The 23,019-nt window shown below is 51.4% G+C and overlaps 1 protein-coding gene across 4 annotated transcripts in view; it reads left to right on the top strand.

Annotated features, from left to right (window-relative positions):
- The window catches only part of LOC125352479 (muscular LMNA interacting protein), a 123,665-nt gene extending 109,076 nt beyond the window's left edge, over window positions 1–14,589 (top strand). For all 4 annotated transcript variants that reach the window (XM_048347610.1, XM_048347611.1, XM_048347609.1 and 1 more), the window contains one exon: window positions 14,084–14,589. In XM_048347610.1, the coding sequence (XP_048203567.1) occupies window positions 14,084–14,089 (6 nt within the window). In that variant the 3' untranslated portion in view covers window positions 14,090–14,589. The remainder of the gene's footprint in view (window positions 1–14,083) is intronic.
- The last annotated feature ends 8,430 nt before the right edge of the window (window positions 14,590–23,019 follow it).

Raw genomic sequence — 23,019 nt, 5'->3', positions numbered from 1 at the left:
CATCGCTTCCTCCCGGCGAGTCCGGACCGTTCGTGAGTCTCTCGGTAAAGTTCACGATGTTATTTCAGAGCGTGTACCCTGCAGATGATGTGTAGCGCGATGCGTTCCTGTCGTTGGAAGTTAATTGGGGACGCCTCCCGAGGTGTGGCTGCAGGCCGCTGCTCGGGCCAGAGACATTTATCTTAGAGATAATATCCATAAATCTAGTCTACCCACCGCCGACCGTCCACACAGTGAACACTGGTGCCTGAGGAAGAATCGCCTTTTTATATGTTATCCGTGGTGACTAAGTGATCAGTCTTGAACAAACAACTTTAAAAATATCCGTGTTCTGCCAACAAAGTTCATGATGACATTTTTATGACTTCTGGATATTTCCTGCTCTTGATGTTGAAAAAAAAAGTACATTAGGAAGAGTATAATACTTAAAAATGTTTTTATATTGTTTGAAGTTCTCCAGGATTTAGCATTTGTCCACATTTATGAAAACCATTTAGTTATTAGGGATAATAATTCTGGTAATGATGTAGCCATTCTTTTTCTTGTAAATTATCATCTGTGGTTGGGCTGCGATAGTGATTTGTAGATATCAAGTATAGAAAATAACGTACTTTTGATATTGTCATGGTGTTTTGTTCGATGAGGATAGACTCCACATTTCACTCATATCTCAGCCCTTATTTGTTCATGTTGCAAAGGACAATATTTTTGTGAAAAGCTCCGTGAATCTGAGGCTGGGGGCCCTGCCTGGGAACACAGTTACGTGGGAGGCTTGGGGAGAAAATCACGGAGGGCCCGTGGGGTTGAGACCCGGCTGGGAAACGCACTGAGGCCTCGTCTCGAGGTTTCAAAAACGTAAAAGCTGTGGGCGCTGGAAGAAGTATTTGTGGCCCGTAGAATCGCATAACAGACTCTGCCTTTCAGAGTCTGAGATTTATTGATGTTTATTAAAGGGCCATTTGGACCCAAAGTAATAATAGAAAGTCTTTATGCTCCCGCCCTGAAGTCAGACAATATTTATTAGTGGATGAGTCAATTGCTTAAGCTCATATCTCTATTTCTCCTATTATGATCGGTGAAGTAACCAACTTACTCTCTGTGTTTATAAAGGTACAGCCTAAATCGAGCCAATAGTCTGCTCATTGACAAGATTTTATTTTTCACGTGAAACATCTTCTTTCCTGGAACTATGAAGTATGAGCTGCCGTTGAGCTCAACCGTTTCCCAACCCCTCCCTTCCGTTCAGTCTGACTTGATGATTCCTTTGCAGGGTTCTTCTTTAAGCTCAGGTCTCCCTGTTCTTCCCTCTGAGGAACCCGGAGTTGATCTTTTGACTTGCTGTATTGATCTCTAGGCTCCGTCATCAGGAGGGCGATGGGTCTCAGGTTTCAGCCTGCCGTTGCGTCTGCGGTGCTTTCTCCTCGCTGTCATGGGACTCTCCTCTCCTTTCTGTCTTCCAGGAGCTCTAATATTACGCCACAGATCCTCTCAGCTATTTCCCCTCTCATCTCATCATAAAACATGATGGCCATCTTTCTTTCATTCCTGCAGACCCACAAGGAGAGAGTCATCCCTGCCGCTTTTGCATGCAATCTTTGCAAGGAATCACATAGCCAGTAAAGGCGCCTGCTGCTTCTTGTCCGTCTGTCTGAGTTCACTTCTCAACCCGTCTCCTCCACACAGCTCTCTCAGGAAAGCCCCCCAGACGCGGCTCTGCCTGCCTTTGCGTTCACCTTCAAGGTGGGAATGATAACAGTGCCGCCCTGTTAGAGTGTTCTGAGAAGAAGACGGGGCAATTTGTGTAAACACCCAACAGCGCCTCCACCGTCACAGTTGCGTAGACTTCGTGTTGTACTTCCCCGATGAAAACGTCCAGATAAACCAACTTGATCCCTATGTGTATAGCTGTAGACACTGGCCTGACGCCACCTTACTGTACGTGAAGAACCACAGACCTCGTGTGTAACAAGGCTCGTGTAAAGGCTCGGCCTGGGTGTGTGGTGTGTTGCCCTCGTGCACCTCCCTTTGTTCTTTCTTCGCGGCCTGCTTCTTCGCACAATGCGGAAGCCCACGTTAACAACGATGAGCAAGCAGGACAGCGATCAAGTGCGGAGACGGTGCCTCTGCGTTCTTTTTCTTGAGGTCCCAGCAAATCTAACAACTTCTATCATCACAGTCAACAATCACGATCACACCACCCCTCTCCACACACCAGGTCGTGACTGCGTTCTCGAAAGCATTCGTACTGTCCCTTCTCTGCCTCTTCTGAAAGGGCAGAGTTTCGCTCTTGACTCAACTGCTGGGGTATCTGTGCATTCCGTCCCCGGCTGCTCCAGCTCTAATTTCCTCCTTTCTTTGCTCCTTATTTCCTTGTCTCCACCTCTTGCTTCTCCTCCTCCTCCTCTTCCTCTTCCTCCTCTTCTTCTTTCTCCTCTGCCTCCTCCTCTCTTCCTCTCCTCCTCTCCCTTTTCCTCCTCCTCTTTAAATCCAAGATTTTGCACCGTATTGGCAAGTATTCTACCACTGTGCACACTTCTTTCTCTCTGTAGGTATAATGAGCACGCACCCTGCCCCCCGGCTTGTCTTCTAATTGCACTTCACATATTCAGCCAGTCACAGACCCCAGCGATGGCTGGATAAGCCTGTTAAACCTTACATCCACATTTCCAGTTCTGCTTCTCCACGGCGATCTGGTGCTGACCCTCAGCTGCTAGCTCCGTCTGCCCCGGGAGGGCCACGCTGGTCTCTCACACACATTCATTTGCTTTTCTTCTGGCTTCCCACCCTGTGTCACTCATGCCGTGATTCTAAGGACCCAAGCTCAGGCTCCGTGCGTCTGTGAGGCGTCCTTCCTTTCCTCACCCTGGTGACGCTCCAAGCCAGGTGGATCCGCGTGCTGTGCCTGCTCTATTGTCTCACACAGTGGTGGACTTATTATCCCACCTCACTTCAAGGGAGCCACTTGTTTTTCCCTCTGGGCATGCCTTTGCCCTTTCCCCACTGGTCAGCTTGCTTCTGCATTCTCCCCACATAAAAGAGCCCCCCGCTTTTCCTCTCCATGCTCTTCTATGTTCTGATCGGGCCGCGCTCCCCCTCCCCCTTATTATTAGTGATCTTGTGCTTGCCTGGTATGTGCTTGGCACACGCGTCAGGTGTGCCGATTCAGGATGTGCGGATGGGATGGGGAGCACGTCTCCTCGGGCCCCCTTCCTCGGTGGAGGCCCGCGGCTGGGGTAGGCAGGGTGGTTTTGAGCAGATGGCGCCCGGGACGCAGCGCGGGTTGGCCGGTACCTGGGTAGTGACGCGGGGCAGTGGAGCGCATCGGCCTTGCTGCCGGCCGCACCGCCGCGGGCCAGGGACCCGACACCACGCAGGGGCAGGCAGAGGGAAGGTCAGGCCGAAGGTCAGAGGCCCGTCGCGGCGAGAGGTAACCCAGGTGGTAGACCATATTCACTGCTATTTACCCACTCTCGCGTTTATGACTTAAAGCTCACGTTCAGTCTTCTCTAAATCCAACTTTCAGCCATCAAAACTTGGGCTTAAAGTTCAGAGCCCTCATCTAGCTCGCACAGCACCCACGAGGGTACCACAACCCCCCCCCACCACAACGTATGCACACACACACGGGGCATTCATGCAGCACTAGGCTCTGCCTATTGCTGACCCAATAAAGAAGGCAGCGGGAGGGGGACCGGCTGCCAGGAGTGCTGTCTTGGGGTTCTTGGTCATCTCCAGCCGTTTTCCTCTTTGCCATGCATCGCAGGCTCCCTTCCTTCCGTCTCCCCATCTCTAAACCTCTGGGGTATATCTATCTCCTTAAAACAACTCCAAGTTCCGGTTTTTCTGGTCTGCCCCCTTCCCCCCCACCCCGCCCCCCGTGTCTAGCCCCAGGGGACTCTCCCAAGCTGCTCCTCTTGTCTGTCCCTTTTCTCCCAAGCCGCCTTGGTATTTTCTGTGCAGCGGATCTAATCTACATCAATGCGATTGTGTCCTCCACAGTAATCACAAGGCTTGGGGGGGGGGTATTCCAAAAGATGAACCCTAACACCAAACCGGGGTGCTTGTGTTGGATTACCAGGGAACCCCAGAAAAACGTGAATTGTGTGGGGTTTCTAAGCTCAGAGCTTCTTCAGTGGGCTCGGGGGGGCCTCAGCGGCTTTGGAGGGGACTAGATGAGGTGGTGAGTGGCGAATGTGGTCATAGCGCGCAGTGCCCATGCATGGGCGTGGAACTGGGCAAAGGGAGCCGACGGCGGGGGGGGGGGGGGGAGATGGGAGGGAAAAGGAATGCCGTCGATGAAGGCGCACTATAGTCATAAACTGACATGCTGGGTTGAAACCCCTTTTCACAACTACTTGAGGAATAAAAAACACTATTCTAAAAATAGATTTCACTTCCCACAAAATGTCAGGTTCCCCCTATGGTAACAAACGAGTCCCCCTTTTGCCTTTTAGATCCTCTAGTGACAAAGCAAGGAAATGAACTTCATTATGGAAAGTGATTTTAAAGGCAAATTACTTATAGTCAGTGATAAGTGGTGGATTATGATGGATTTAGAAAAAATTTTAGTAGCCTCAATTAGTTGTCCAAGATTTCATGTAACATGTCCATTTTATATATGCAATGTATCTTGATCACCATCAATCCCTCCATCATAATTGAGTTTTTATTCTCATAAAAATCCCACTTTGAGAGGGTTGGGGGAAAGTCGGGAGGAGACGGGAAGCCGTGGTGGCAGAAGGAGCCAACTTGGCTAGTACATGTCTATAACATGGCAGACTCCCGGGAAACAATAACGTATGCTATGTGATTCAGCTGGAGGAAAGACTTAGGATTGTTTTCTGCAAATACATGACAGATGCACGAGGAGGAAAATATGCACATGTGTGCATGATATTCATAAAGATATAACATTTTATATCAATTAAAACCTATCAAATGAGCAAAGTGGACAACTACCCAGTAAGTCAAGGAAACGTAACCATTCCATAGTCTATCTACTAGACAAGGTAATGGAATTATATTAGACCTCCTCTTAAGATGTTGAGTTTTGTTTTCAATGAACACTGTCCTCACAGGCTTATAATATACATTTACAATGGGGTTCAAATGTTTAGATAACCACTATTCTGGATTTATTGAATCAGAAAGCATATTTTTTTCTGTGTACTGTAATAATTATTAAAAGTAATTCTGTCTGGAGAAAATACAGCTCCCAACATGTGCTTTTCTGTGAGTTATTTTTTTAAAGGAAGTCATGTCTTTCTCATGAAAAGATGTGTAGTTATTATAGTTGTTTACTTTTGAATAACAAGAAGGAGGAAGCATTGTATTTGCCATGTTTTATATTTGTGCCATAGCAGAGTGTCTATTGTTGGTGTTTCTCAGCCTTTTCTCGGAGCCATGGTGCTCGAGGCTGTAGGTTCAGGAGGAAGCGGAACTTCCTAATGGCAAATGGAAGAAGTGTATGCACGGCGAGGGTGCTGAATGGGAAGTCTGTCCTCTGCTTCCCATCCTGTGGACTATGAGGGGTCAGCGCCCCTATTCTGGGACTTCCGATACAGTTCCCCAGCAGTGTGGTGTTTAGTGAGCGAGGGAAGCAGAGAGAACGAAGGAAAGACACTTGGTGGGGAGGGCGGCTGTCAGCGCTCGGAGCTGGGGACGCGGCGCCTCTCCCCCGAGTCCACCGCGAGGATGGAGCGGCGTTCCAGGTCACCGCTGTTCAGGACGCCAGCGGGCGGAACGATCCCACGCGAGGTTCTAGAAGCCTGGGCTGACTCCGGGCCTAGTCGCCCACACAAAAGCCAGGGGAGAGACTGTGCACCTTTGGTGCTTTTTTATTCCATGTGAAGTCTAGCCGCTCTGCAGTTTAGAAGAGGACAAAGCATAATTATTTATTCATAGCACAGAGATTTATTGATTACCTGTTAGGGGCGAGGCGCTGGCTCCCTGCTGCTTGCCGAGCCTGAGGCGCAAATAAAGACATAAAAGACCTCCCCCGGCGCTCGTTCCTACTTAGGGAAGAAAGAAACAAAGCAAGGGAGAAAGCCAGGACTAAATGAGAATATTGACAACGGCCGGGCGGAAGAGCCGGGCGCCCATGCGGCCTGGCTGTGTCCCGACGGTGCGAGGCTCTGCGGGAAGCCACGGCGCTGGGGCTGGGATCTGAGGGGCAGGGAAGGTCAGGGATGAGGAGGCCTGTGTCCCGATGGTGCGAGGCTCTGCGGGAAGCCACGGCGCTGGGGCTGGGATCTGAGGGGCAGGGAAGGTCAGGGATGAGGAGCACCAGGGAGCACGGGGAGCAGGGAGCTCTGTTGGCACCGTATTTGGAGAAGGGAGACAGCGGGCCGTTTCATGGCAGGATGGTTGAAGGTTTTAATGGCTCAGCAGGGGTGTCCTTCTCTTTCTTTCGCCCACGAGGAAGCTGGGAAGCGGCACTGTCGAGGATTTGTGTAAACCCCACAGCGGAGTTGGAAAGCTCAGGGCTTGGTTCCTTTTCCTTCGGAGGCTCTGTCCCCCACTCTGCCAGTGAAGCTGGCTGACGGCCTTGCCCTCAGCACCCCGTCCCCCCCCGCCGGGGCCCGGACGCCCCTCTGGGCGGCGTGTGGAGCCCAGGCCCCACCGGGATGTGGGGTCTGGACGGGCAGATGCGGCGCCCGGTCCCAGGCTGGTACAGGAGCTCTGGGCTGAATCTGGGTTTGTCAGGAGCCACGGGCAGATCCCCAGGCTCCCGAGGCTTGTGACTGAAAGAGCTCCTCACAAGGACGCAAACCAAGCTGCCAGGTGCCCGGGAGCCCCCCAGGGTCACTCGGGAGGTGGCGGCAGGAGAGTCACCGTCACCCGAGCTCAGGAGTTCTAGGCCGGCCTGCGCCATCAAAGGAGACGCTGTCTCAAAAGGAAACAAAAGAACGAATAATCTACCTTGGTCGTCACGCTATCATCTTGAAGCCCGGCAGCCAAACCTCTTTCTGAGCTTCATCCATCATGTGAGATCTTCCGGTGATCAAGCCCAGGCCATTCGTTTTTGATGATCATAGAGATAACCGGCGTGGCTCTCAGTTGGAAACCTTCTTCTTCCCTGACCAATGGCGGAGGTGATGGAAATTGGGTAGCTTTGAGGGTGCTTCAGGAAAGAGCGTGTTCTGTGGGGGTCGAGTCGGGGGATAGGAAACACATTTTATCCAACTCATAATGGCTTTTCAACAGCCTGCGATTTTTGTTTTCAGGAGACCAATCCCAGGCAATATTTACAGATGCCACATTGTTTTCAACTTCTTTAGGACACTCATTGAGAACATTTCGTTCAAAAGGCCAAGTGCAAATCAATTAGACGGCTAACAATTAAAGACAGAGAGAAGATCTGTGAGCAGGTATTTTAGGAAGCCGTTCTTCCAGGGGAAGTTTTGATCCTGTTCAGCGAGGTTCCCAGGCAGAAGAGAGCGAGGCCTTCTCCACACACTCAGGCTGTAATGGCAGGGGGACCGGTGAACTGGGCGTCTTTCCTTCCATCTAACTGCCCGTCCTCATGCTTAAATCATGCTTAGTTTAATCACAGAGCAGTTGGCTTTTAAATTTCTCCCAGGAAACTGCGAATAACCTATTTCTTATTCATATTTCTGTTTGGAATTTAATCTGTCCCTAGCTACATCTGTTGTGAGGCAGTGAACATATAGTATCTAGCTGAGATGTTCCATTATTATACCTGTTAAGTAAAAATCACTTTAAACATTAAGAATTTGTGCTGGGCGCTGGTGGCTCCCGCCTGTCATCCTAGCTACTCAGGAGGCTGAGATCTGAGGATTGAAGTTTCAAGCCAACTGAGGGGGCAGGAAAGTCTGTGAAACTCTCTATCTCCAATTAACCACCAAAAAGCTGGAAGTGGCGCTGTGGCTCAAGGGGTCAATGCTAGCCTTGAGCGAAAGGAGCTCAGCGGCAGTATGTAGGCCCTGAGTTCAAGCCCCAGAACAGGCACCAAAAATAAACCAAGAATTTGCTCATTGTAAAGAGAGGTGGGGTAGGGGAGAGGGGTGGGTGGGGGCACCTGCAGTGAGGCAGACTATGGAGGTTACTGTTCACAGCAAGTGCATGGCACTTCACACTCCTATGGGTATCCGTGCCATGATGATGGGTCCAAACACGGTGCACTGGTTTGACTTCTGAACTTTCTTCTTGGAGCCCAACGTGTCATGTTTGGCACCTTAGTTTATCTTGGTTCCCCCAGGGAAACCTGCCTGTGTGCTTTCACCATTCACTCAAGAAATAATCCACAGCCGTCCATACCACACCATCAACTTGGTGACACAGGAACGGAAGAGGAAACCCAGCCTCGTGCTCTGCATGCTCACCGTCGCCCTGTTTGTTAGTGGCCCTTGAATCTGGATGTTTGTATTTGTGGCATCTACTGTTTCCTGCAACAACATACCGTATGGTTACCTGTCATCTCTTTGTTTCTCCTCATCCTCCTGGTTACCCCTGGGCATTTTTTCTGTGAAGCCCAGGCATACCATGGTGGCTATTCCTGAGCCTGAAAGCCTTGATTCTAAAGAGGTAAATAGAAGACCTGTGGAGACCTGCTGTTTATTACCATGTTGCTTTGGTGGTGGAAATAAGTGAATCGTATTGTGAAACACGTGTTTAACAAGTCACAGGTGTTTTGGAAGAAAGGCTTGTGGCTGCCCGACCCAATCCACCATGCGAGCTAGTCGGGGGCTCTGCTCCTCAGCCGGGCTCCTTCTTGCTGCTCCACAGTGTGGTCCACGGTGATGGAGTCCTGCGTGTGTTGCACGTGATGAACCACCCAGTATCACTGCCGGGGTGTGTGTGTGTGTGTGTTTGTGTGCGTGCGTGGAAACACCGGTGTCTTTGTTCTCTGGGAGGTTCTGGTGTCTCAGGTACGCACGGTGTTTGCAGATGCAGTCAGGGCACGACGGGCCATGAGCTCGGGGCTAAGGGGCACAATTGCCTTCTCCTCGCCCACCCGCACCTCCACCAGTGAATTCCCTGTTGGCATCTCACACACAGGCTGACGTAGAGTCAACTCAACCTTGGCCTCTAAATTCCATGGGAATGTTTACTGCCTTTCGTATAGTTAGCGAAGAAAAACGAAACGTGAAATAAAACCAGTATTATTTTTATTTATCAACGTTCTACCATACAAAGAGAAAACCTGCAAAGAAAAAAAAAATCCTGTGCAGGGTTGAATTTTGTGCTCACAGAAAGAAAGGATAATTGAACTATGCTGAGCACTTCCTCCTTTCGGATAACATAGGAAATGCAAGAGAACGTGAACATTTCAAGGACTGCCTTTAAGAAAGGAGTGGGGTTTTATATGAATTTTAGATCATTTACCAGGTATAGTGAATGGACAGTGAATTGAAGGCGCTTCACCTCCATCTATTGGCAATCTGGAAAAGCCAATCAAATCATCTATCCTTGAAGACGGATTATCAGGCCAAGAGAAAAAGCAAAGCAAAGCCAAAGGACCGTTTTAAAGAACTGCCACCGCCAATGTTTTCAATTACCAAAAGTTGTCCAGTGGCATCAAGTTATAACACGAGCTGTACCTGGCGGCGGATTAATTTTGACAGATCTCTGTCGAGCATCGCTGTAATTTCCTGAGTCGGATCCGGTTCTCTCTGCTTTCCTCGTCTCCCGCACAGGCTGTCGGCCGCCGGTGCTGGGCGTGGGCGCGGGGCGTGGGGCGGGGACACTGCGGGCAGTGCCGGATGCCTGGATCATAGGACACGCGCACCCGCCGGGCACCTGGCCGTGGGTGAATCCTCACGGAGGCAGAGTCGAGCCGGTCAGCTGATGAAGTCATTCTCGCAGTCACGTGACTGACTGCCGGCGAGCGCTCTGACGTAGATGCTGACCTCCATGCCGAGAGCGTGCTCTCTGCCTGCCACCAGCCGTTTCCGAGTGGTTAAGTTGGTGACAATCGCGTTCTCATAGCAGTGACGCTTCCCCGTCGCCTCATGAGAAACACAGCGCATGGTGGCCCTGCGAGTTCAGCGTGAGACTCGGGTTAACGTTGAGACGCGGAAAGTGGGGTACGGTCACCCCGGGCCTCTTCCCGCCCGGCGCCGCCTGCAGCCGCAGGCCTGGTTCAGTCCCAGATGGGGTCACGAGCTGATAGACGTACTGGATTTCCCCTTCTCAGAGTCACTTGCTGTTAGCGCAGTTAAGAACGAATTAATGACTAATTGCCCTTAAAGCACATGCTAGGCAAATTCTTCTGCTTCCGTCTTATTTACTTATCGTACTTGTTTGTTTGTTTGTTTGTTTTCGTGGTGGTGCGGAGGACCGAACCCCGGTGCCACACGCGATTTCCACCGAGCTGCCTCCTCGCTCTTTCTCCTGATGTCTTATCCCTTGTCTGAATATTTTGATAAACGTCTAAAAGTTGACAATAATTCAGTTCTGATCGCAAGGTGGCTATTCTGTGTTATACAAGACTGAAGCTGAAGGTAGCGTCTCATCCTATCGGAGAAGTAAGAGTTAGGCATATTGCAGTCCGGGTGTCTTTACGGACAAAAGAGATGTTTTATTCATCTCTCGGGAAGGCTTTCCGGGGCCTTTTTAAATAACTTATGAATAGTTTAGAAAGGGAAAAAAATATTTGCGCTGGCAAATGTTCAAAGAGGAAAGGAGAGAGGGAGATGTCTTCCTGTAGGGTCCGCGCCTGCGTGGCGCTCCGCAGAGGCCTCCGTCGGTCCTCACGAATGGTCGCAGTCTCGAGTGGAGTCTGGGAGTCGGTCACGTGACCGGTCAGTCGGGTGTGCAGGTCTCCTTTGACCTTCGCTTTCAGGAACTTGGTTGGATCTGCTACAGAAGCGGTGCAAGTCCTGACAGTTTAGGGCTGTCTCCTTGAAAGTCATGTCCACGGACAGTCGCAGCGCGTCACGGGGCAGAGGAGGAAGGGGGAGGGCGGCGGACCTGTCGCTCCTCCCTGCTCCGTGGCTGGCGACCGTGACTCCTCTCTCCCGAGAACAATGGGCAGAGCGATGGGATCGGGGTTGACAAACGATTCAGGTCTCAGATCTCCTGGAGGTCACGTGGCTTTGACTTTCTTCAACGCTGCTATCTCTGTAATCGGCCACATCGGCGGTTTCCATCATGTTACCTCTGTCGGGCCTTAGGTGCTGGATGTCTTTTAGTTTCTGACATATAGAGAACAGATTTAAATGTCAGATCTGATAGGCTCACACCGAAGTTGGTAGTTATACGCCCGTGCAACGCACACTTAAGATCTACCAGGAAAAGGAAACCATGGCATGTGCTAATGGGAGGCACACGTTTCCTGGGAACGGCTTTCGGCCTGGACCTGCCGAGCCACGCTTTGCAGCCGCCAGGATGTAAATAAATGGCGACCACCTTGCTCTCGTTTGGCAGGAGAGAAGATGCACATGTGATTTTACATTAAAAGGGAAGGTAAAAGTTTATGCAGCTCATTCCTTTAACAAGTGCCTGCGGTAATATTGGCTTAATGTTTCACAAGACTTACCTCACTCATTAACCAGCGCTGGAATTTGACCCTCAAAGTTTCCCAAGTGTCTTAAGTTCATTCTTATATTTTCTTGAATAAGTAAGTGGGCTACTCATCTTGAAAAAAATATTGAATCTTAACTGTCAGAGTGCTAACCCCTAGATGAGAATTTATTTATGGAGTTACTTGATGATCCTCAACGCTATTACACGTTTAGCCTTGTTTCTCTCGGGTTATTTACTTCTGGACCCTTTTGAGATCGGCCAGGAATGTAGGAATTAGCTAAGATGCCTAAGATGGTGGCTCGATCTGCCCCACCTAGGAGCTGATTCCCAGCCAGCTCCAGAACCATGGTAACAGACATCGCCACAAGACGCCCTGGCTTCGGGAAGAGCCGGGAGCCCGAGCGGGGCCCGTCAGCATGGGGCAGAGCCCGAGCAGCGCGTGCTGCCCAGCCCGAGCCAGGCTGCCTGAATTATTCATGTCATTATGAAAATTACGTTTCCAAGGGAACCGAGAGGGCACTTAGCTCAGTGTTGTGTTTAATGTGACACACACACGTGTGTATATTATTGTTTAAGAGTTTCTGACGGCAGTTTGCCATGTCACAAAGCTACACACCATGTACGCGTAGGAATGATTAACACGAGGTCCCCCGTGACTAGAGCAACAATAAACGTAGACAGGAAACACTGAATAAACTAAAGAGCATCCTGGGGTAGTGTGGACTTGGGTGTGACATTGAATCTTCTTGAACAGTAACTTCATTTTCTTTAAGATGGAATGAGAGGACTCTGATGGAGATTCTTATTAAGATGCATGTAGTATGTAATAGATACTATACACAGCTCCTAGGGTTAGCCAGTGATGACAACGAATTTAAATCTCTTGTGAGACCAAGGGATGTTGGTACTTTCAGTGAAGTATTTTCTCTTTGCTTATTTGTGGTATTTTTATTTGTTGGAAAAATAAAGAAAATGCAAGTGCATCGCTTGTTCCTTCCCTTCACTCGATTGAAACCTTGAGAGAGGCCCAGATGAGGAAAAATAAGAGGTGGCCACGCGTCTTGTGGCTGACTAGGGGCGTCGGCCAGGACCATGCAGGGCAGGAATGGGGCTGCTTCCTCCTCTCAGAGCCGTCCTCCTCCTCCTCCTCCCTCTCCTCCTCCTCTTCCTCCTCCTCCTCCTCTTCCTTCTCTCCTCCTCCTCCCCCTCCTCCTCCTCCTCTTCTCCTCCTCCTCCTTCTCCTCCTCCCCTCCTCTCCTCCTCCTCCCTCTCCTCCTCCCCCTCTTCCCCCTTCTCTCTTCCTCCTCCTCCTCCTCCCCCTCCTCCCTCTCTTCCTCCTCCCCTCCTCCCCCTCCTCCCTCTCCTCCTCCTCCCCCGCCCTCTCCTCCTGGCTCACTGTAAAGCAGCACCGACGCCCATGTTTCGCTGGCTGCTTGGCTTGGGGCCTCCCGCCCCGCCCCGTCCCTCTGCCTCCCGTTTGTACCTGGACGGGTGGCGGCGCTGCAGCCCTGTGCTTCTTCCTCCCGCGGTCTGGCCCGGGCATGGCGGCGGGGGCGGCCCCCGGCTGGCGGGGCGCAGGGAGAGCTCCGCGCTCAGTGGGCACCTGGACGTGGGACGTTCCGGGCCATTCCTGTCCGCGTCTCCTAGCGGAGCGCTGTGCGGAGCGCGGCCGGGGCGGAAGCTCCTCGTCTCCTCCAGCGCTTCCCGTGTCCACGCCGACTTCGCAGCTACGACGCCATCCCCACCCCGGGAGCCTTTCCCATCTGCCCAGCCAGGGTCGCCCCAGCACACGGGGGGGGGGGGGGAGGAGTGTGGTGACTGGAACCCCCCTCACCCCCCCCCCCCCGCAGAGCAGCGTAACGAAGGCCAGGACAACCGGGACACGAAACGAGTCTCCCCAGAAGCCGCCCCCTCCCCCCGTGAGACGCGGGTCCCGGTGTCGGTGCCCCCCTCCCCCCGTGAGACGTGGGTCCCGGTGTCGGTGCCCCCCTCCCCCCGTGAGACGCGGGTCCCGGTGTGGGTGCCCCCCACCCCCCCCCGTGAGACGCGGGTCCCGGTGTCGGTGCCCCCCCCCCCCCGTGAGACGCGGGTCCGGTGTCGGTGCGCCCCCCTCCCCCTCCCCCCTGTGAGACGCGGGTCCCGGTGTTGGTGCCCCCACCCCCCCCCCGTGAGACGCGGGTCCCGGTGTCGGTGCCCCCCTCCCCCCGTGAGACGCGGGTCCCGGTGTCAGTGCCCCCCCCCCCCGTGAGACGCGGGTCCCGGTGTCGGTGCCCACCCCCCCCCCCGTGAGACGCGGGTCCCGGTGTTGGTGCCCCCCCACCGTGAGACGCGGGTCCCGGTGTCGGTGCGCCCCCCTCCCCCTCCCCCCCGTGAGACGCGGGTCCCGGTGTCGGTGCCCCCCCCCCCCGCCGTGAGATGCGGGTCCCGGTGTCGGTGCCCCCCCTCCGCCCCGTGAGACGCGGGTCCCGGTGTCGGTGCCCCCCCCCCGTGAGACGCGGGTCCCGGTGTCAGTGCCCCCCTCCCCCGCCTTCTCAGCCCTTTCCTGTTTATTTTCTTCCTCTCCATCAACCATTCATTCTGTCTTGTTTTGCAGCAATGAAGCTGGAGCAGACGTCACGACGCAGGCTTGCTGGAACCTTCTAGAACGCCGGTGCTAACTAACCACGTGCTAGATCTAACCGTTAGCTTTTTCCCTCCAGAGTGAGTGCTCAAAACTAAGACACAAAAGCGGCTTTGTGCAGGCGTCGAACAGCACGGTGACCGTCCCCACGCCAGCGCGGGGGAGTCAGCCATCGCTCCCCGCCCCGTCCACGCCTTCAACCCCGTCCTGAGCTGACAGCGACACCAGCGACACGAGCGACACTGATGACACTAGCGACACTGACGACACTAGCGACACCAGTGACACTGACGATACTGACACTAGCGACACTGACGACACACCAGCGACACTGATGACACCAGAGACACTGACGACACTGACGACACCAGCGACACCAGCGACACTGACGACACTGACGACACTAGCCACACTGATGACGCTGATGACACTAGTGACACGAGCGACACTGACGGCCCCTCACGCAGCCGCCACAATAAAGCGAGTCCTGCGCAAACACAGAGCGGCTGCGTTGTCTCTCAGAGCCGCGCGCCCCGGAATCCGGGCTGTGGCTTCCTTTGGCTCGCGTCTTACACGCTTAACAAAGAAACAGACACGAAACAGCAGCCCCCCCAGCCCCCCCCGTTCCTGCAGGACGCCTACACTCCGGGCCCCGCCCGGCGGGCTTCGAGGGCGGCGGGACGGGTCGGGGTTCCAGCCGCCGGCCCCCCGCGTGCTGGGCCTGGGCGGGAGCCCGGCCGCCACGTCGCGGCGCGTTCGGAGTGGACGCCCCCCGCCCGCGGCCACGCGAGCCTCCCGTTCTCCTGGGTGACTCGTGGGGAGCATGCCGGGAACGGCAGACGCCACGGACGAGCCTCGCGTCGCGCGTGGCAACCCCCCCCCACCCCCCCCCCCGCGGGCCTGGCGGTGACCCCCCCCGCGTCCTCTCCCCCTGCCCTTCTGGAAACTTCCTCACCCCGGCTCTCCACGGTGGCCCCCGGGTAGCGGAGGGCTCCTGACTCCGCGCGTCCCCTCCCCGCAGAGTCGGGGAACCCTTCGTCCTCCAGCCTCCAGTCTGGAACCTTCCACGGTCAACGTGTGAACACACGCTTCTCTCCACGTGCAAGGGCACAGGACTCTTCCCGGTGCACCGACACAGCCTCCAAGGCCGGGAAGATGGCGGGCGGTCGTGTCGGTCGTGTCGGGGAGGCCCCGGCTCCTCACGGCGGGGAAATCGAGCCAGGACGCGGCGGGGGCAGAAGCCAGGCGACCGGAGGCCAGTCTCTTCACCCGCTCGTCCCTCCATTCACGTGGTTCACCTCACGCGTGAACCTTCGAGTTGATCATATGCCCCGGACTGTGGTCCCCATTGGCCTAGGCATCCCCGGTGTACACCCCGGTGTACACTTGTGCAAGGATGTCTGTTCTCCTTTCCCTTGCTGTAGGCACACATGCCTGTGTGCCAATGTTCATCTTGTTTAACGGCGTACGTTTACTGTTACCATAAAGGGTGACGTAAAGAGGGGGTACAGTCTCGTAAGGGAATGGGCGCATTTCTTTTTGGACAGTGTCACCCCTCCCCTCGCTCTCCCAGTTTTTCCCTCCTGTCCCCACTTGTAGTTTGTACAGTTCATTTTCAACGTAGTGTTTTAGTGAGCACCACTGCTTCATTTGATCACCCCTCCACCCCTCCATTTCTGTGCCTCTTACCCTCCCAAAGACAGGGAAACAAACAGGACAGAAAGAAAAGAAAAAAACCCCTCTTGTTTCCTGGGATTCACTCTGATAAATACGAGTTTATAGCGTCGCAGGCACAGAGCCAGTGAACCTTTGTGTAATACTCATCTTTTTATGTGTGTTTTGAAGACATGCATCGTCTTTCTCACCTACATTTTGTCCATACAAGTATTTAGTGAACACGAATGGCATTCCGTGTATTCTCTTTTTGTTCAGCTCCATATTTCCACAGCTCTGGGCACACTGACACCAAGGCCTTTGGTTCTTCACAGCGGAGTGTGAGCTATGTCACAGGACACCTGTTCTCTGCCCAGCCTTGGCCTCTCTCTTGTTTTCCTCTACCAAAACCCCAGTGCCACGCATTCCCCTGTGGACCAGCTGGCGGGTCTCTATCAGAGTATCTTGGGAATACATGCCCAGGACTGGGATGTGTTGATTCTGAAGGATTCACGTACAGAGGGTTGTCTAGCATTGGTGCAAAGGCTTTTCTATCCCAAAGCCTGCTCTGCTCCCGCTGACGAAGCTTCCAGGCATCCAGCTGCCCTTCCACGCAGGCGGCTCTCCAGGCCGGATGAGCATTGGATGGGGCGCCCTGTCCCCCTTAGGGCCTCGAGTCCTCAAAGGCTTCCTGTGTCGACTGGTTTTGTGTCACGGGGATATCCCGACATAAACCACTTAAGGGAGAGAAGCACGTCGACTTCTGCTGGTTTCAGAGGTTTCAAGCCCTAGTCCTCTTGGCTTCTGAGCAGGTGACGTCACCATGATGGTGTCATGGTGGATAGGAAGTGGAAGGTGACGAAGGAACTGTGGATCAGTGATGACCTTCCAAAGGATGCTCCTAATGAGCTATTTCCGGTAGCTCAGCCAAACCTCCTCAAGCTTCTAGAACCTTCCAGAATAGCACCAGCAGCTGGAGACCAGGCATTAGACACATGAATCTGTCAGGGGTCCATCTCGTGTACCCTTTAACTCACTGAAGTCTTCCATCAAGTCTTGTTGCATTTATTTCAATCAAATCACCAAATTAGTGAATTACAAACCTAGTACAAAGTCTTCGGATCCCCCTATTATTTATTAAAAAATAAACAGCACAGGAAAACAAGTACGTCTGAACATGATATGTTAACGCATTTGTTTTGTATCTCAGGCTTAAGGGCATGAAGACAAGGGGGAAAGCGTGAGTTTGGGGGTTTCTTTTGCTGGTTGACCATGGGACCCAGTCGTTGGTTTGGCCTGGGGGTTGGTGGGTTTAACGTCCAGCACGCTGAGTTTGGCGGTGAATCAGCTGTCTGAGGGCCAGGGCAGTGCAGCACAGACGGACACCGGGGCTGTACGTCCCCTGGGCTCCCCGGGACTCTGGCCCTAAGCGAAGGATTTTCCTTTATTTTGGACGTGATCACTGCACAATCACTGCTAGGGATGTGGGCAAGCGAGCTACGGGAGGGAAAAGACGCCAATGGAGACCTCGCGGTCAGGACACTGCCCAGCCGGGCGGTGGAGGCGGGAGGCCCTCCGCGGGGGCCCCTGAGGACAGGAGGCCGGGGGGGTGGACATGCGTCACAGCCGAGCGGGCCCCGACGGGCAGCGACCGCCCTCCCCGCAGAGCATCGCACTCCGCTGGGAGCATTTCCTTCCTTGCGCTGTTAAATCGGAGCCGTCATGTTATCGTAGGATTTTAATTTGGGGGAAATAGATAGTGTATCGAATCGCGGTCTTTATTGTTTCTGAAGTGACGTGCGGGAAGGAAGAACGGATTGAAAGCTTATGTAACGAGAACATTCTGAGAATTACATCAACTGGGTAAGCGGAAAATCTTGCCAGCACAAACGGGAACAAAAAACTTCCTTTAACTAGACTGCTGTGGGTTTCTGCCTTTGAGCCTCTTCTCTCCTAGAAGTTCTGAGTGTGATGATAGCTTGATTCATAAGAAGGAAAGATAGTTCTGCTTAGAAGAAGCCCAGAGGCCTTAGAACAATCGATGAGTAATTAAGAAACATTTTTCACTTTCTTTAAAATATATTCCATTCTGGGGGTATTTTCCTGTGACATGATATAAAACTAAATATCAGATTCCCACAATGCTTTGAAGTACATCATTCTCAATTTGTCTGGAAATCAACTTTATGTCTAATGAAGACACTTTAGTATTTTGATGTAGGTTATCTAATGTTACCCAATGTTTCTTTCTTTTTTTTTTTTTCCTCAGTTGCTCTCCAACCACTCAAGCACCTGAGCCCAGGTTTCCTTTCAGTGCAAACTCTGGAGTCGAAGTTAAAAAACATGGTACTTGCCCAACAGAGAGCAGATTGCCTCATGAATAACGAGCAAAAAGGAAAGAACAAACAGACAAAAAACGTCCAGGGGCTACAGGTTGCAACTCTGAAATACTGAGCAGAATGTCTAAAATAAAAAAAAGTAGATGACTTGACATAAAAATAAAATCTCTGTGCAGCATTTAGCCAAGACTTAGGGAGGAAGAAGTTCCCATAACAGTGTGGATGAGACTGGAAAGTATTCCCGCAAGGCTTAGGGAATATGTTCATGCTTGAACTGAGTTAAATCATCCAAGGAAGAAAGGATTCCAGAGATTTCACTCATCTGCGTTGAGGTCAGAGGTGAATCTTCCAAGTCAGTACCAGTTGAGGTAAAGATAGCATAGCATGTGGGGAAATGAAAGTGAATAGATCATGTCTCCTTTCACATCAACAAAGGTTTATGCAAAACTCTTTACCTGTGTTGCTTAATATTAGGGAAAGAAGCAAACATTGACAAATATGGACAAGGCCAGGCTCTGAGTTTTCTTAAACTGGGTCTCGGTTGTAAGTACATTAGCAAGGCTTGACATAATGTAAGAAATTACACCACCAAGGACTCAAGTGTCTGTGAGTGATTGTATATCAAACTAGTGAGGTAGGGTGGAATTTACTGGAAATTTGTTCTTAATGGTGAATGCTGAGGAGACAATTGAACACAAAATGCTACCCAATAATAGGCTATTTAAAGTAGATTATTGATTGCCTTGTTCTTGGAATGAGGTATTATGACAGGTGTGTCTTGGGGTCTTCCTTCTATGTTGTCTTTTCTAGTTCCACTCCATCAGTAGATTGCTTCTTAATTTCGTTGCAGCTGTTCTGGTATCTCTTTCTCTGTCTTCTCCCTGTCAGTCAGGAAGCTTGCTGAATTTCCTCAATAAAAACAGTTCCCATCCAACCAAGTCATGCCGTTCATTATCAGAACAAAACATCCACCATGTTCAGCCCCCAAATTCACCAGAACCAAGCTCCCCTTCTTCCTCTATGGCAAACGAAAGCATTACAAAGCTCGAGAAAGTTGGAATCATCACCACAAAACAAACAAACAAAAAAGAAAACCAAACCATCCAAGCCACAGTGACTTCAAGGACGGATGGAGCTGTGGACCACGCTCTGCTCCGGCGCTGTGCATGCGGGCCCTGCCCTGCCGCGGAGGAACTTCCAAGATGGTCAGCTCCGCAGCCCTTCTCGGCCAAAGCGCACACCGGGGCGTTCCCGCCTGGTCCCTCCCCGCCGGGCCTGGATCCGACCCTGGCTCCGGTCTGGCACCTCCCCAAGCCTTCTAATCCTTTAGCCTCCTCAGAGCTGGGTGCACTGCTGAAGGTTCCAGCCCCAGGGCCAGTGGGAAAGCAGGGCAGGCGTGGACCGCAGCCATGGGGACGCGTCCGCCGTAATGATTAGCAAGGTATTGATTAGCAAACTGTGGGAGAAGGTCATCTGCATTTTCTACCATATCTTAAAAGCAGGTAGCAACGCTGAAAGCAACACTGAAAAACGTTGATGATTGAAAATGCACTTGACTTCCTGGAAGGAAAAAAAAAAAAACCCACGCTCATGAAATTTTCAGTTTCTATCGATTGCCTTGTGAGAGTTCTACATATTTTAGAGAATTTAAATGAACAGAATGTATGAGGGTAAGGCTGCCTGTCAGCTCAGAATCCTAAGTCATTCTTGTTACATAAGGTACATTTCTTAGGGTTATTAAGATAGATAGTATATGCAAGGCAATTTCCTAAGTAAGGGCTTTATCTCTATTACCAGTAGAAGATAAAAATGGACCCCTGCTCCTCTGGGTTGCCTTGCGGAGAGAGAGTTTCAGCTGTTTTCCTACAGAGGGAACTCCCTTTCCCTGCTAGTATCAGCCGGGACACAACCACGGTGAAGGTGTTTCCTGGCAAGCACTTCCAAGACGGTTGATTATCCCGTTACCCTCCAGCCTTTGCCTTGGGTCGGGTCCCAGCTCTTCAGTGGCCGCTCCAGATTTAGATCCAGGCATGGCGGCTGCTGGGAAAGAAAAATGAGCCGATAGGTGTCCTGCCAGTCACTCCTCTTCAAACCCAAAACAGCCTCCTGGCTGTAATCACAACTTCTCAGTATAACACGCATACACGCGCACATACACACACACTTCTTTCTCACATATAGGTGTGCATGTTAACTGAAATAGACACACTTTCTGTACCTCATGATTACCAGCCAATTTTAAAGCATTATTTTGTTATCTTGACAGCTCAAGGTTGGACTTGTAGCACATATTCACAAATACAAATCCGTGCCTGCAAGCAAGCTGCCAGAGAAATCAGACATTAGAGGCTGAAAGAATCCATTCTGATTAGAACGGAGAAAGTCTGACATCATTCTTCCGAGCCCCCATCCATCATGCAGGACGTTAGGATGGCGAAATGCTTTCTTGCCCGTGGCCTTGTGACGCTCTGAAGTCCAGGTCTAGCTGCAGAGTCTCCTCTGCACAACTCCAGGTTGTCAACACCAAGTGTTCATCACTAGTGTTCAGAATGAGATGCAAGACCATTTCTGCCCCGAAGAGGCGCAGGTTAGCTCTCAGGAAGTTCTTTTATACACACACACACACACACACACACACACACACACACACACACACACAGCTCTTCAATGACCACCTATTCTGAATGTCTACACCACTGAGATCTCCAGGCAAGTGGCGTTGTGTGCTCTGTGCTCTGTCCTGGGGGGGGGGGGAGGGGGGAGCGTCCTGGGGCAGTGTCTGTGCCATCGTGCTGGGCACGCAGCAGGGCCTCCTCTAGCTCTCGGCACACACAGCACAGCCGCAGGGTGGGTCACGTGGTAGATCCTGGAACAAGTCTCAACAAAGTTAAGGAAAGTAGGATGACATCAAATTTCTTTTTCTACTACAAAGGATTCAGTATATGTCAATAGCAGATGGGAAAACTGGAGAATTCACAAATAGGTGGAAATGATACTAGTGTGAACTCTTGAATAAATAGAGGATCAAAGAAGAAATAAAAAGGGACGTTCGGAAACATCTTGAGGTAAACAAAAAGGAAACACCACACGCCAAAATTATGAGATGAAGGAAAAGCAGCACCAAGAGGGAAATTGATAGTGATAAATATCTACATGATAAAAGAATAAACATCTCGAATGACATGACAGTACATTTCAAGAAATTAACACTAGACAAAAACAAATGAAATAGAAAAACAATAGAAAAAAGTAAATGAATCTAAGAGTTGCTTATTTGAAAGGACAACATTGTCAAAACTTTAGCCATCTCAAACAAAAGAAGGGAGATTCAAGTAAATCCCATCAGAAGAAAAAAAGTTACATATAAAGTAGTATATACCAATAAGTCTGACAGCCTAAAGGAAATGGATAAATACCCAGAAACATACAAACCACTAAGTCTGAATCAGAGTGAAACATAAACTTTGAGCAGATCTATTACTAGGAAGTCTAATAAATTAATAATAAAAACTTCCCACCAAAGAAAAGCCCAAAATTCACTGATGAATTTTACCAAACATATAAAGAAGAATTAATGATAGCTCTTCTCAAACTCTAGCAGAAAAAAATAAAGAAAGGGAAGGAACTCTAACAAACTCATTGGTATCAGGTAAGTCTTACCTTCCCTCAATGTCAAGCAAGCCTAGATAAAGATACCACAAGAGAGGAAAATTTAGGACAGTGCCCTGATGATTCAGATATAAAAATGCTAATGAAACGCTGTCAAACCAAATTCAATGGTACATTAAAAAGATCATACACCGTGGCCAAGTTCCATTTATCTCTGGATTGCAAGGATGTTTTAACACTGGGAATTCAATCAATGTGATACGCTACACTAGCAGAAAAAAAGCATGAAAATCAGATAATCATCTCAATACATTCAGAAAAAATATTGATTAAATTTAACACACCCTTTCATGATGAAACTACTTAACGAACTAGGGGGAGATTGAAATTGCCTTAGTAGAAGCAAGACTATTTTCCAATAGCCCAGAGCTAACACCAAACAGAATGGTTTTTTTTGGTTGTTTTTTTTTAAAAATCAGGTTTATTAAAACAAAGCCATGTCACAGTATATATACTCTTCAGGCAGGAGGGCCGGGCTAGCTCAGGTGTAAGTGGCTGACCCAAATGTCTTAGGATTCTGAGCTTTCCTTGCTACGTTTCCTGGGACTGCCGCGGTTCCCGGGGGGACGGAGAGCCGGTGTGATGAGCGTGCCGATGGGGCGGTCACTTGCTCTGCTGCCGCAATGACCGCCAGGGCTGTCCGCCCTCCACGGGCTGCACAGGTGGCGTCCACAGTCCCGCGTCTGGGTCAGGAGTTGTTCTGGTCAAGCTCAGTCCTCGGGGTTCTGAACCTCTGCCTGACATCGGTGTCAAGGAGTGGCACCCTGAGCGTCCACCCGACAGCACTGCACCCCCCCGAGAGCCCAGGGCCAGCCCGAGCCTGCCAGCTCCGTTTGCAGCTGCGGAGGTGACGGAAGCCAGGAGACGTGGAAGGCTCCAGAAGGCCGGGGGTGGGGGGGTGGCCCCCGGGGCCCGGCCGGCTTGCCAGGCCCTGGGGGCCGTGTTTTCCTTGTGTGGTTTACACGCGGGTGTGCGCGCCTTGTGAAGACTCGAGGAGCGGTGTGCCCCTCGGTGCTGTGCCACCAGCGGCCATGGACAGCGAGGCCCCTCTCGCCTTGCTAACTTTCTCCGCCTCCCCACAGGAGCCTTCGAGGCCTTGGGATGTTACTAAACTGACATTTCCACTAGTGCGCATTCATTAGACAAAGCTCGCCTTGCATGCACGAGGCCCTGGGTTCGATTCCTCAGCACTACAAAGCAGAAAAGGCTGCAAGTGGCGCTGTGGCTCCGGTGGCAGAGTGCTAGCCT

Source organism: Perognathus longimembris, chromosome 6 (genome assembly GCF_023159225.1).
Source record: "Perognathus longimembris pacificus isolate PPM17 chromosome 6, ASM2315922v1, whole genome shotgun sequence".
NCBI lineage: Eukaryota > Metazoa > Chordata > Mammalia > Rodentia > Heteromyidae > Perognathus > Perognathus longimembris.
The sequence above is the reverse complement of the archived record's forward strand: the minus strand, read 5'-3'. Positions and strand labels throughout refer to the sequence as shown.